Source organism: Euwallacea similis, chromosome 12, assembly GCF_039881205.1.
Source record: "Euwallacea similis isolate ESF13 chromosome 12, ESF131.1, whole genome shotgun sequence".
Classification (NCBI taxonomy): Eukaryota; Metazoa; Arthropoda; class Insecta; order Coleoptera; family Curculionidae; genus Euwallacea; species Euwallacea similis.
Window position 1 is genome coordinate 2194627 of NC_089620.1, and position 15236 is coordinate 2209862.

General features: G+C 36.0%; 2 protein-coding genes across 2 annotated transcripts in view; one reads left to right on the forward strand and one right to left on the reverse strand.

Annotated features, from left to right (window-relative positions):
• The window catches only part of LOC136412754 (uncharacterized), a 139032-nt gene that overhangs the window by 64154 nt on the left and 59642 nt on the right, over positions 1-15236 (forward strand). The window lies entirely within an intron of this gene.
• On the reverse strand, positions 1472-10210 carry LOC136412761 (leucine-rich repeat neuronal protein 1-like). Its single transcript, XM_066395951.1, has 7 exons — positions 10059-10210; positions 6984-7386; positions 6497-6882; positions 6237-6444; positions 5994-6175; positions 5805-5938; positions 1472-3507 (listed from the first exon to the last, which is right to left on the reverse strand). Exons 1-7 carry the CDS (start codon positions 10061-10063, stop codon positions 3365-3367), a joined length of 1461 nt encoding a protein of 486 aa, XP_066252048.1. The 5' UTR covers positions 10064-10210; the 3' UTR covers positions 1472-3364.

Here is a 15236-nt window from a genome sequence, read left to right on the forward strand (position 1 = left end):
CCGAACTACTTCTGCATGTAAGAAAATCGCTTCTGAAAGTGTGCTCTATAGTTTCCCTCCCAGCCATCCTCCCCTATTGGGGCAAACACAAACTCTTCGACAATTAAATTATCCCGGACCATATACCTATAATATCTCCTTATCGTTACAGTGTACTTTTATTAGATTTGTTTTGATTAAGGGAGTATTCCGAACACTTCGGGGGGTGTGGCCCATTTAATTTTATTAATCTGCGTTTCTTTGTAGTTGGAACCGGATGAATAGCTACCAAATGACGGAACAAGAGGGGCCGAATGTATCGAGAGGGTGGGTAGGTCCCGATTTTAATAAGAGTCTCTTATTAGGCGATAGAACGCTTAGTGGGAACATATTTTAAGGGATTTTTAGAAGCCTTTTTAAGGTTATTGAATTATGTCGGTTCCAATGGAAAGCTTCCATGCAGGGTGTCTCATTAGTATGAGAGAGTCTGATTGCGTCGAAAATTGCAATTTTAACTCCAACACGTAAAAATGCGCATGTTGTGGATTAAGTAAACGAACAACCATCAACGTTAGTGTCCGATATCCGTTGAATATATACAGGGTGTCCAGGAACAGCTACCGCTCTTTAAAGATGGCGGCCTAAAACGGATTTTTGATTAATTACTCTAAAACTACTTTAGATCTACACTTCAAATTTGACACACGAATTAACAATGATTGTCAATGAATTATTATTGATTTTTATTGATTTTATTTGTATTTTTTGTTCATTTGTATGTCTTTCCTTTTTTAATTGAATCAGTTTTAATTATCTTCGTAATTAATTTTTGCTTCTTTAAAAAGCATTTCCGGGCACAAGCTGATAGGAACTTTTTTTCATAATTTTGTACGTAGACTCGCCCCTTTCATTTCGTCGAAGCTGTTCCTGGACACCCTGAAGGCCGGGAACAATAACGAATTTTAAGTTCGAGTAAGAGGAGCAAGAAGAGTAAGAAGAAAAGAAAATGCGTTTTTTTTTCTAGATTTGGAGTTGAAGGTATATTTATCATAGAAAGTTCACTCGGCAGCGGAGCTTTGATCTAGGCAGAGTAACGCCGTTAGAACCCAGAAGAAATAAATTCTTATTTGTCAACAAAGTTAGTACACATGTGCTAATAAGAAAAATGTTGCTTCTCAAATAATCAAATATGGAAAGAAGCGGGATATTTTCTGATCAGGGCGAACGGTTTAAAATTATGCAGTATTCGAAAAAACTGAAATTTTGGAAAACAATTAAAATTTTTTCTCAGTTTATTTGGCGAAGTGCTTCAAAATTATTGACCGTGAGCTGCTTTTTCGACGTTTCGATGTTCAGCAGCCATCATAAACTCAGCTTTTTCTCATCTTGGATTTTCTTATTTTTGAATTAAGTTTTTTTTCTGATTACGAAGGTATATCATACGTTAAGCTTCAACTTTACAGTTTTAAAGTTGAATTTCGATGAGGTTAGAAGGTGAAGAAAATAGGAATGAATTTTACAAACGGCGAGTAAAATGTTAAAATATAACCTCATAAAAAGTAATAAAAGCTAAGAAACTGGCTGATAATTTGTCTAAAATGTTTCCCAGTAGAGTCATTGCAAACAATGGATACATACATTGTCCGGCCCTCTCACCAGATTTTTCCCCATTAGATTATTATTGATGGGAACTATGAGAGACTTGGTTTATAAATCTCTATCCACCGATTTTAATGAGCTACCAAAGATGATCATCACAACATTAAACACCGGAATAAATAGAAGGGAGGATCGAACCGGGAAATATCGGTCTTCTGCATTATTTCTGAAACCAATTGAGTTAATCTAAATTTTCAAACGTAGCGTTGTTCATCGTAAAAATGCGCAAGTTTTCCCTAAAATAACCCACTTCGCATCTCTTGCGGTTTTCCAGATCCCAATGGTGGGCAGCCAATTTGCATGACCCTGTATAAACTTATTTCCCTGTAGACATTTTATTCGGTTTTCGACTAACTTTGTCGGCAGTAGGTACGCGATCAAAATAAGCGCTCTCGCTCATTTGCAGGTGGGGATTTATTTAATAAAGTAGCAATCCAGCCCTGGTGCTATCACTGTAAAATTGAACGTTATTGGAAAAATTAAGGCCAGAATAGCATTCGTTAGACCAATTTGCGGCAAGCGTATTGGGGAAATGACGGATATCGGAAAAATCGCAGACTCGAAATGAAATTTGGTCGTAAATTGATACGAATTTTGTCATACTGTCAGCCGTTTCCATTTTATGGAATTTTATTGGTTTAATGCGACCGCTACATTTGGTTACTTGTTTAATGGACATATCAGAATTTCGTCTCTTTCCTTTTAGAGAATTAAATAAATGAGACATTTAAGAAATCTTATTAATAAAACAGCACTTTTACGACTTATAAATAGTTCGGTTTATAGAGTCTTAACGCATTAATCTACAGGATGTTTCTGAACATGGTGCCATAAATTCAACCACGTATTCTAGGTTCCAGAATATGACGAAAATTCATTTTTATTCATTTTCTTTAACAATAATTTTAATTAAACGCTGTTCCGGTGACAACGCAAAACTACCAGACTTTATTAATAAATGCTGTCATGTGCGGAAATGTCAAAAATATTTATTTGTTTCATTTCAAGGCCATCTAGTACAACATTTCATTAATTTATCTCCCAACGTTTCGAAAATATTCATAAAAAACCATCCTTAGGATCCAAACTTCCACACCCTACACTATATATTTCAGGACACCAGTGATATGCTTCTATGCATCTCCATTTCTAGTATACAAGAAACGAAGTGAACAGTGGAGATCAGCTGTGTTTATTTATTTTTTTGTATACATGTATGCTACTTGTATAAATGTATGGACATGCGCGAAAGCATACATTCTTTCATATTGCTAGTGTTGTAAAATATACTGCCTATCGAAAACCAAGCGCCATTCATATATAGATTTTATATGAAATTTTCGTCATATTCTGGAACTTAGAATATGTGGTTGAATTTATGGCACTCTGTTCAGAGACACCTTGTATAACATGTATAATATATATGAATGTATGATACGTATGAAACAAGACTCTGGTGAAGGCGCGGTAGTTATTGAAGGTTAGACATTTTAGTATTTTAAATGGAATAGACGCTCATGAGCATAAAACTGCGGAATTCCACTATAGTCATCCCACATCGCATTTCAATACTCCATATGTGCTCCAAATAAGACCACGCAGTAGTACCTCAAGTAAAACGTAAAAAAACATAGCTCTTCCTATCTCTAACTGTTAATTAATAATTGTATAATACTTAAACTATATTGTTGTTCAGATTTATTGGTGCAAAACGTGGCACCATAATTCAAAAATCGTCTTCTTTGGTTGCCGAGTAGAATCTCCTAGAATAAGCAGCTGGTGAGTTGTCGCAACTGGTGAAAACTCCGAACCAACGTCTTTGGAAGGCGAATATGACGAACAAAATTATTGGGATTGCTAATAAAATACCTAAAAGAATAAAGTATAATGAGTATAGTGCATCAGCGACCTCTCCGCACACGAAAAGAGTATAAAAATTGAACGAGTGGAAATCCAAAAAGAGTAGAAAAATTAAAACAGTAGAAAAACTAAGAGAGTGGAAATATTGAAACAGTAGAAAATTTTAAAAAGTAGAAAAATTAAAACTGTAGAAAAACTAAAAAATCAAACCAAAACGTAGAAGACGTGAATATCTAGAATGTCAATACACTCTAAAATTTCTCTTCTCAATCGCAAAGGAATAAAATTGAGGTAAGTCATTCATACAGTGTGTCCGGGTTAAGGCTTTACCACCCTTGAAAAATGTTTATTTTTTTCTTGCCGGGTTCATTGCTGGCGTTGGAGTGCTGCACGGTGATGCCTTAGGCCTTCTTCTTTTTTTGGATTGTGGCGTCTTGAAGCCTTGAGATGAATCGGACCCTGAGTCTCGGGATGTATCCTGATTCTAGTTCATTACGACGTAAATGCTGGCGTTTTATCGCCCATTTCGATATTATTGGATATTTTGAAATACTCCGAATAGTTTATTTTATTTAGGTATGAAAGTTTACAAAAAAAAGAAAAAAAGCTGTTTTGCACTCGTATTTATTCTTTTACGTGCAACCTATCGCTAATACTGATATTTAATCCAAAAAATTGTTTTATGCCAATTAATAATTTATAATTCTAGATTAAATTAAAATGAACAGTAATTTATTGTAATAAGGTTAGTTTTTAGTATTTAAACAGTTCAAAGGTATTTAATACTAGTAATACATATTGTATAGATCAACCCTCAATCAGTTTTATTGTTAAATTAAATTTTTTAGTAATTTTAAAATTTGTTCACATTAAAAAAATGTTTTATTGATTTTCTCGAACACTCCATATAGCAGAAAAATGAAAATCGGTACAAGTGGGTTTTAGGTCATTCTACTTGAGAACCTGTCTTCATTTTTATCCTAAAAAAGCCCTAATGGTACTTTTTGAAATTTGATCCCATAAAAATGCTCTCAATAGGCTATAAATATGGGCGAAGAGTCATCGTACCTAATTAGCAAAAAAAAAGTCAAAATCGGGCAAAAAATAAAAATTTCACAAGGGTGGTAAGTCCTTAACCCGGACACACTGTATGTAAGACTTTATCCTCAAAAAATGAGAGAAAAAATTAACAGTCCGCCTCAAATGGGTATTTCAAAATAGTATGTCATAAATTTATAGAGTGATTCTATTAGTGATTTTGAGAAAAAAACTTTATGTGAATCTATGTCCGTTTTCGCTTTCCATCGGAAATACAGGGTGTTAAAGTTTGCTATATTTTTTTGTTCTTTTTTAATAAGTCCAGACCTGCATTAAATATTTTTATCAAACTTGGTGGGCATAAGTTAAGTGTAGAAACACATCTTTTGAGAAAAAAACAAATTTTTAAATTTGAATAGTGGCGCCCCCAAGGCCATAACCCTGATTATTTTTTGCGAAAGATATGTTACGCCGCTGCTTTAAAAAAAAATAAAAATCGTTTTCTTAATTCTAATTCTTTTTGTTAAAAAAATGGTCTCTTGAAGTTTTATCGTAGTATCGAGCGTTTTCAAACAACAAACGGATTAGTTAACATCGTATGTTATAATAACGACCATTCAGACAAAAAAAAATTAAATAAGTTGCTGAAAATGTCCTCCGCCTGCAAAGACACATGCCTCAGCCCTTTTTCTCATATTATCGCGCACTCTTTGAAAAATTCCCAGAGTATTTCTAATAGTGTTACGAGAAGCTATTATGCGATTTTTTTCATGGCCTTTTGGGACACCACTGTTTAAATTAAAAAATTCGTTTTTCTCTCAAAAGATGTGTTTCTACTCCTAACTTACGCCCACCAAGTTAGATAAAAATATTTAATGCAGGTCCGGACTTATTAAAAAAAAAACAAAAAAATATAGCAAACTTTAACACCCTGTATTTTAAACAGAAAGCGAAAACGAACCTAGGTTCATATAAACTTTTTTTCTCAAAATCACTCATAGAATCGCCCCTTAAATTTATGAAATATATATATAAATTATAAATTATAAAGAAATAAATATATATAAATACTATTCTGAAACACCCAGTATTTACAAAGTTCCATCAAAATACGCGCATTATTTTTAAGTATTGCAATTTTTATGGTAAACATGAAACTTGAACCTTAAGCAAAGAATGGAATTTACTTTGGAGTATTTTCAGCTATAATTTTTCCTCGACTCCCTATTTACTTTGATAACAAAGCCCTTTTAATATAAGACACTTACCAGCCAGAACTCCAATTAGAAGAGCCGCATCCTTATCAGGCTGAGCCCCATAGATATCCAGGCATCGCATTTTGTAATGTTTCTCATACAACTCAAAGAGGGTATAACTAACCATCTCTATAGGTGCTCCACACCTAAAAGGACGTTCATCATCTAGATATCTCATCTTCTAAGAGAACTGATACCAACTTTACTTCCGCCGCCGCGTATGGATCAATTTTTGAGTAGTAGCGCATTAATTCTTGGACCATCCAATCATTCTCACATTCGCAAGTCCATGGGTTGTCCCTAACATCCAAATCCGTCAAACTGTCCCATCTGGCAATGAAGTCGCTCTTCAGATAGGAAAGTTTGTTGTTTTGTAGGTATAACTGAGGGAGTTTTATTAGTACTTTATTGAGGAAGAAATTGGATATTTGATTCACCACGGACCTTCCGAATTTGAGGCCACGTCCTTCCACCATTTGTCTCGTTCCTTAAACCTAGGGAATTTTGAGATAGATAATTTAATTTAATGTTGTCGGAGATGTGGAGTTCCTCAAGCCCTGTTAGCCCACAAAGTGCTTCATCCTCAATCCGCTCTAAATTGGCTAAGTTGGACAGATGCAAAGTTTTTATTGTGGATATTTGGGGAAAACCACTGAAAATGAAAATAAATAAATTTTTGAGGTGTTGATGACTGCTACTCTTACTTCTTCTTCGTTAGATTAACAAAGGCAGTATCGTTGAGATAGAGCGTGTTCAGGTTATGCGAATCACTCAAGGTTGGAGGGATCACGCTAATGGGGTTTCCACTCAAATCCAACAAGTATAGATATTTCGGTGTGTTCAATATATATTCTGGCAAAGTGGTTATTTGCGTGTATCTCAAATACAGTTCTTTGAGGCTTGCAAGACTGTCTATGGCCATTGTAGTGTGCAGGTCAATTACTTTAAGAGGGTTGTAGCTTAAATCTAAAATCTCCAGGTCATCGATGTGCTCAAAGATGTCCTTGTTCAGAGTGTGCAGCTTGTTGTGGTCTAGTCGTAGCTCAATCAGTGATTTTAAGGGGTCAAATCTGCCTTCCAAATACTGCCCCTGTTTCAAAATTGGAGAACATTACTTTGAGGTCTAATAAAATCGAATTGCAACTTCTCAAGGGACTTCAGATAGACTTTACATAGAAATTTCTTCATTACCTTGAAAACATCCGTTGACAGCGACTCCAAGTCGTTGCTGCTCAGAATCAAAACTCTCATGTTCTGTAAATTCTGAAACACGTTATCCTTGATACTGTAAATGTCATTATCAGCTAAATTCAGGTGAGTTATCTCGCAGTTCGGAAACGTGAAATTTAGCTCTATAAAGTTTTGATTGGTCAGCTCGATTTCTGAGAATGCATACGATCGGTTCGTGTCGGGATCGAACCAGGTGGAGTTGTTCGGGAGTAGAGCCTGGACGTTTTTGGCGCATGCCACTTTGATTTTTTCGCTGTCGTCGTTGTAGGTGCACTCGCATTTTTCTGTGCAGAGAGGCGTTTCCTTGGCGAATAGTAAGGTCGGCAATAACACGCCTATGAGGAGATGTGGTAAACTAAATGAACTAGAGATGAGCGAAATCAGTATTGGTGTACATGCACTAAAAAATTTCGAAATTTTCGCGAAAATTTACAAAATTCAAACTCCAATATCTCGGAAACACGCGGAGCAATTACCTTAAAAAATTGTGTAAAGTTATCGTCTTGATGCACTCTATAATGTTATATAAACGGAGTTGCAGAAGTTCTTTTGGTTTCTGAGATATGGGGTGACAATAGTGCCTAGTTTGGCGATTTTGAAAATTCTGCAAAATGGAGGTCTTCAATAATGATTTTCTGACGTTCTAGGACTTCAACTAAGGTATTCAGGGACAATATAAATCCTTACTGCTTCGTTAAACCGAAAAGCAGTCTCAAAAATTTTAAAAATTTGCTGAAAATTTCCAAAGGGGGGTGGCATCAACTTTTTTTCAGTTTTTAAACATTAAAATCGGATATCTCGACGACATGCGGAGAAATTACCTTAAAATGGCGATAATATTGTTTTTTTAAGTGATAAAAAAGTGGCGGTTTTCGTAACCAACATGTGTGGTAAAACGGGTTTCCTTTCTCTATTATATTCCATTCACTTTTTTTTTGCAAAACTGCAGGTCACGAAATTTTCTTTTTTTCCTCATCTTCCTTTTGCACCCTTCAGAAAGATAAAGATTAAATACAACAATAATTGCTGTAGCTCAATACATAAAAGGCGCAGCTTGATCAAATTGAAGCTAGACATGTTGCCCTATAATTTCTTCATCTTACATTAGACTTTAAAAAAAAAGTTAATTTAGGTAAAGCTGTTATTGGGGAGCTCATTTCATGTTGAAACTTTTGAGGTGTCCTTTTTAAAGGTTAAATGGATGGATGTTTAATGGATACCTTAGTTGAGGCCCTGAAACCTGGGCATTACTGGCCAGTTATTGGTCAAAAACAGGGTTCATAATTTAATTTTCATCAATTTAATAATTCAAACGCAGAATTGTGATGATGGTAAATAAAAAAATATCGATTGTTTTCCTGAAAATACTGAATGACACCACTTTATCTAATCTTTGTTTGTGTTTACACACAACACCTTACACCTATATACTCAATCAGCAAGTGGAGTAACTTACCAGGCGTTTAGTTGCGTTTAATCTTAGTATAAAAATCGTGTATTGGTCTACATTATCCATCTGGCAATCTATTCTGTTTTTTCCAATTTAATAAAAATATTAAATTTATAAAAACTAGTAAGATTTGGGGTAAATATTAATCAAGTACCCCCTCTGCGACGCCACTGAAATTGTTATTCGAAATCGAATTATACCAAAAGAAGCTCTCTGTTAACCAACGCAAAACAGCGTTTGAATATAAATGAGTTTTGCTTGATCTTGCTCCGAAAAGCTGGCTAAAAATTTACCTTTTTTTTCTCTTTCGAACGGGAAATGTGTGGATTTTCATCCGATATCCATGAGGACGAGGGGGTCGGAGCAGTGGCGCACGAAAATGAAAATATTAATTTCGTTCGGTTAAGAGATTTATTCGGGTCGCAAATATCGATCGACCTTGACAAATCTCGGAGCGTCGAGACATCGTGTGCCTACAGAGGGACTAGATTGAGCACCTAATTCTTCTCTAGGCCTCCGAGGTTTTTCGACTCGCCGAGTTTTCTCCAGATCAATGAGTACTAGCGACCTGAATCGCGTTCAGCTGAAATAAACCTACCAAGGACAGTGCGATGATGTCTCAAAATGAGAAATTTTGAGAAATTTTTCTTTGCTTGCAAGTCTCAACGGCTCCGTTATTTCCGCCGCTTTGACTGTTTCGCGTAACGACACTGGAAAGAGCCATTTTGAGCTGCTCTGGAAACGGTGCCGCAGGTCAAAGTATAACGTGGGGAAAATGGAAACTTAAATTTGTGCAAGTCATCTTCAGGGCGTGTAGCGCAATAGCACATACATTACGTTACGTTATGTTACATTACGTTAAATTATATTACATTACATTACGTTACGTTACGTTATGTTACATTACATTACATTACATGTTACCACTCAGGCCATCGAGCCGTCAGTGTTTTCCAGCTAAATACTGTTACATAATCTTGGAGCTTCATTACACACACTTGCGTGTAAATGCTGATTTTCCATTATAGGTTATCCTTAAGTTCTTTGCAATTGAAGTCGTGTAAGAGTAGGAATATGACTATGACAGTACATAGACATTTTTACTGCTGTTGCTTTAGTATGTAAGCACCTTCCGAGGAGGGGGTGGCGTAAGTGACCACGCCTTCCAGCGACACCTGCGTGTGCCACCCGTGGGTCACACTGAGTCATCATATAGAAATGTGTAATAAATATTTGTAGCGATAAGTGTCAAAATATCAGATAGCCGTTGAGAGCTGTATCTCATATAAATTATGTGAAAACTCCAAAATTAGTCACACTCACAATCAGTTTAATTCTTCTTAATATTAACTTTGTGAATGATGTTTCTCTGTATTTATTATTATGTCCGGAAAATTAAAAATGCAGTTTCTTAGAGCATTAAAATGCTATTAGAAGGACAACGAAAGATGTTCTGTGTTCAAACTGCAGTGTTATTTGGCGAGGGCCCCATGAACCGAGTCTTGAAGACCCCAGAATGATAATTATTGATGGTTCGAGGCGCATTATCTTGGTGATGACCCAAATTTCAATATCAATGTACTTACCTCATGTTTAATAATAGTCACAGCTGACGTCGTTTTTAGATAATTTAACACCCGAACTAACACTTGAGACTGGTAAATATAAATATAATTAATTATTAATTACTACCTTTACTAGTTTTGCTTTTACTTTTGTTTCATCTCTCTACAGCATATTAACTATGAGTATCCCAGCATTTTAATCTTATCTTTATTCAAATGTTTAGAAAATTTTATTTCAGGCATGATAAGATATGATTAGGCCAGATATAATGAGTTTTGGAGTGTATGAACATTTTTCTTATGGCTTCTCTCTTTGACGGCTAGTTCAGATTACCACACCAACAGAATCCTCGGCTTCTTGAGGATTTTTTTACAGAAAGAAGTTACGTAGGTGGTTTGAGAGGTTGCCGACCTCAGCACTAAAAAAATATACAAAAATTAAAAAATAATCAAGGAAAATTGTTTCTATCTTTATTAGGTCGGAAACTTTTCAGACCACCCTCGTAGCTATTGTGCAACAAATTAGGAAGTGGATACTTATATTATGCACCAAGAAATTTCGAAATGTCCCTGAAAATTTTGAAACGGGGGAGGGGGGCCTACTTTTTGCCACTTTCCAATCTTTATACTCGGATATCTCGGGAACGCATGAAGGAATTACCTTGAAGAATATCTCAAAGTAATCGTTTTGATACGTTCTATGATACTACACAAACGGAAATACAAGATTTCTTTGGTTCCTGAGATATCGGCCACATTCGTACCTGTTTTTGCGATTTCCAAATTGCTGTAAAGTCATAGTATACAAAAAAGCCTTTCGAAGCCGCCAGGACCTCATCTGAGGTAATCGGGATAAATATAAGTTCCGCATGACTCCATCCAACCCAAAAAGCGGCACCTACAAAATTTCGAAACCCTCGTTCTTGAGGATGAGTTCAGGTCAGCACACTAAAAAAAACTCATCCTCTTAAGGGTTCTTTACAAAAAAACCTCTTCTTCCGGGGTTTGTCGCACGAGGAATGCTACCAGTAAAATGGAATAACTGATCAAGTTTACAAAGTTAATTATGATGGTCTCGATTTGAAGTTCTGAGGCCGCTAGATTGGTGAGTTTACAACAAGATTACGCGTGTTCCAGAAGCGTGGAGAACGAAGTTCCTCCAGTGGCTGCCAGAATGGTACGATGAGAATATGCTGGATCAGGCCAAGGTTCCAGAAAGGAAGATGGATTATTAATCAAATCATTGGTTTCACCCACCATAGCACAGACCAATACCAACGACCAAATACTCTTGTATGCCAATGAAGGATTCGATACCACTGCCTTGGCCAAACTTTTGGTCACTACTTCTAGTGACTAGAGAGTGATGGAATTGTGAACATGAAAATCCTAATAAAGAAATTTAAAAAAATTATAATCAATAAGTAACAAGACAAAACATTAATAGTGTTACTAAAAGTCAAACACTGCGACCCTGTAGTTGAAGTGTTTTTTTGTTTTTTTTTTTAGTTTTTAGAGACTTAACCACGCAATTTCAAAGTTTTCATCTTTATTTTCAATATTACAGATAATAGTTTTATAACAGATGGAAGAAACTTGTTATTCTCCTAACAGTGACCATGCTCGCCCACTAAAAGATTTTCTTTGATTCCTTTGACGATGGCCACCCTTAAATGAACTAATTAACACGATAAACCTTAAACTTCTCATTATTTTTACTGTGAACCAAGATAAAGCACGTCCTGTTACTAAACAAGCGGCTGCGGGAGACGTGATGGAGATGCAAATATCCAGCTGCATTTCCTGCTAAGGGCCTCATTATTCCTGCAAAAATTTCTCCTAAGATGAGATTTAATCAGGTTGTAAGTGGCCCTTTTTCTCGCTCACGTGCCGAAAATGGGTACAATGGCAGAATAAGTTGATATGAACGATATTCTCAATAATTGCCTCCTCCGCCTCTCCACTCTCTCCAGCCTCTTGTTAATTATTAGTAACTACCCTGGATTCCTTATCCCTCTCGGACTTCATAATCCTCATTGAATTACCATAGATGGAAGTTCAATTAACCTCGGAGGAAGGCAATGTGCATCTCTATAACCCATAATATGATTATACAGGGGTGGGCGTAGTATGTTCGGAATCGGCCTAATTACGGTATATAATTTTAATATACAGGGTTACTCATTAATGCGCCAAAGTACGATATTTCGGCAAATGTGAGTTTTAGAAGAAAACGTTTCATATTAAAGTTTTTGTTCATTAAGGGGTGCCCATTTTAAAATTGTTTTGAATTGTACAAGGTCAGTCATAAAGATTTAGTAGAACCAAATTATGTATTTTTAAATGAAATCCCCCAATTTTGTTGCAACTTTCGGATTTATAGTTAAATTTTAAGGTCAGTTTAGATGATGGGCCTTATATTCAAAATTTGCCGTTTTTGAGTTATTTGGGAAAATTCTAAAATTTTGATAGTAATAAGGTCTCATGAAAATCGGTGCTGTATCCTAACCTCTGCGAATTTCCGAATCGGTCTTATGGGTCTCCAAAAGGACCTAATAAACTACACTTTCACGTGCTTTAATAAAAAAAAAATCCATAACCCCTAAATAGGCCTTCGGGCTCGCATAACTTCAAACCTCAATAACTTGCTTATTTCAAGTGGAATGCCCCAATTTTCGCGACGGCATCCTGTTCAGAATCCAAAAATCTACAGCTTTCTCTTCATTTCGCTTTCTTTCTTATCTACAGCTTATTCGTAAACACAGCCGTTTTTACATTCCCAAATAATGTCCCTTCCTAAACTTTCAAAAGTCGTACCGGTGCTTACGTCACGTGACATTTGCCTACGTCATAGGCAAATGTTACATGATGCTCGGTGACGTCCAGTGTCATTTTGACATTTTTCATGACTATGGGTGACTGTGTTGTTATTTTATTTTCGAAATCGCATGTTAATTCTAATGTATTTTTCGTTAATATTATATTTTTTATTAATAAGTAAATAGGTCTTTTTTGACAAGACTTCAACTCTGTTCTGATCGAAACGGAGGACAATTTGAGAATTTGTTGTGAACGCCTCATCTGCATAAAAATAATATAATTTTCCGCAGTTTTACGCATTTTTGGTGCAAAAATCTGTGATTGTGGGGTGTTAAAGAAGAACCTCTGAGCTCCATTTTTATGATAAATAATTTATGTGGCTCTTTTGAAATGCCGAGAAAAAGAGGGTATTCATGGGGAAAGACTTGTTCTGGGTGTAATATTTGCAATTAGGAAAAATAGAAAAATAAATGATTAGGCATAAAAATGGAGGTCAGTAGGTCTTCTTTGAGAATCCGCAGTCAGATCTTCACTTTTATTTTCCGCTTCTTTATACAAGATGCGAAGCGCAAAATTTGGGTTATCCTGTACTTCAAATCAATAGAAGAACCACCCGACAATGGGTTAAAATAAGTTTCAATTTGAAGTGTTCTGAAAAAATAAACTAAAAAAAAAAACGAAAAAAAATGTGTGAGAAAAACCTTAGTTTTACACAGATTATTTGTTTTCTGTTAATAAAATTTGCCAAGAGCTTAATTTCTAACTTCATTCCGTCTGTCAAGTTCAGTGACTCTCCATTATCTCTTTGCAGGCAAAACATCTGCGCATCATGGCGAGCCGATATTTTTAATAAGTTAGAATGACATATATCTTCTTCAGCACAACCACTCTTAACCGCAATGAATTCGCACAGCCATTCAAAGCGGCCCCCTCGGTTCCAGAGCAACAAATTAACCCGCTAATTCCTAAAATATCGTGCTTTAGCAAAATTATTATTGACATTGTTGTTAATACGGGGTTTAACAACTTTAATGACACGTATTGTTCGTTCAATTACTGCGCCGAATATCGCTCAGGAAGCCTCAAACGTTGCTTTCGCAAATGCCCTCAAAGCACGTTTTTGGGATCCGTTCCGGACCACCCACACCAATTGCAAAAAGCGCGCTGGCCGTCCCCAGAGAAAGGCGAAAAACTAGAGATATGTGTTAAAACCTCCTTTTTAGTTTTTATCTTTTTTTAATCGGATTTATTATGTAATTATATGAAACGCGGACCCAACTGCCACTGAAGAACCGACGAAACTCCACATTGAGGCAGCTAAACCATGTCTAGGTATCATCCCTTTAAGTGTCAGTGTATATCAAACTTTACTTCCTCAACTACACCGCATATTGTCTGTTAAACGGGCAATTTGGACCTAAAATCCCGCTTACCACCCTCCGCATATCCCTAGGGGTGAGGGATACGTGGCTGTTATTGGCCGAGGTACGCCACGCCCACAAAAAGGTTGCCAAGCGACTCAAATCTAGGCCTTGAGGGTTCGTATCCCAGGTTATTAGGCGTGAGATACACTTTGAGCATATTTTAGGACTCACTTGTGCAGGTGCTTTGTGTTCAACTTTAATAATATTGGGGAATGTCCGGGCGAAGATATTGAAGTATTAGCTTTTATACGTACTTTAGAGAGAGTTTTTTTGAATTCTTTTACTTGTGATAGATTTCCAGTCGAGATTCGGTTGTATTCAGGGCTTTTTTGTTTTTACAAAAAGTATATTTACAGAAAATAATTTTAGCTCTTCGAATAATTAAGGGATTCACCATATTTCCCTCCCAGACCCATTCCTTAGTACTCACTCGCCAACACCTAATTTTCTCCTCTTCTTCCCATCTCAAGACCATAGTGGTCTTATGCCCTGATAAATCGCCCTTCAGGACAAGTTTTTTGGACATTTTCTTCATAATCTCCGGAACAGTTAAACTGATTTCAATTATGAAAATAAATTACAAAAGCACATTTCTCCTATATTTATAGGTAGGATTTGTTTTTAAGAGATTTTTTATATAAGGAAATAGTTAGAATTCCAGCACTCGCCATTTTGTCAAGTCTAACTGCGTTTGCGTCAGTTGCGTACAGTCTAATTTCTTTATCTGGATCGAAAAGGAATTGAGTTTTGAAAGTGGATTGGGTGATCTTCAAGTAAACGCTAATTATTCAAATGAGAAACCTAAGTCCAATTCACCAAAAAAGGAAATTGGACTTAGAATTAAATAAACCCGCCTCCTTATCAACTTCACAGCAGTGGAATGTCGATTGCCGAATGATTTGAAAAAAGTGAGTTTATCTTTATTTAATATTTACCGAATTGATCGCAGGTGCAA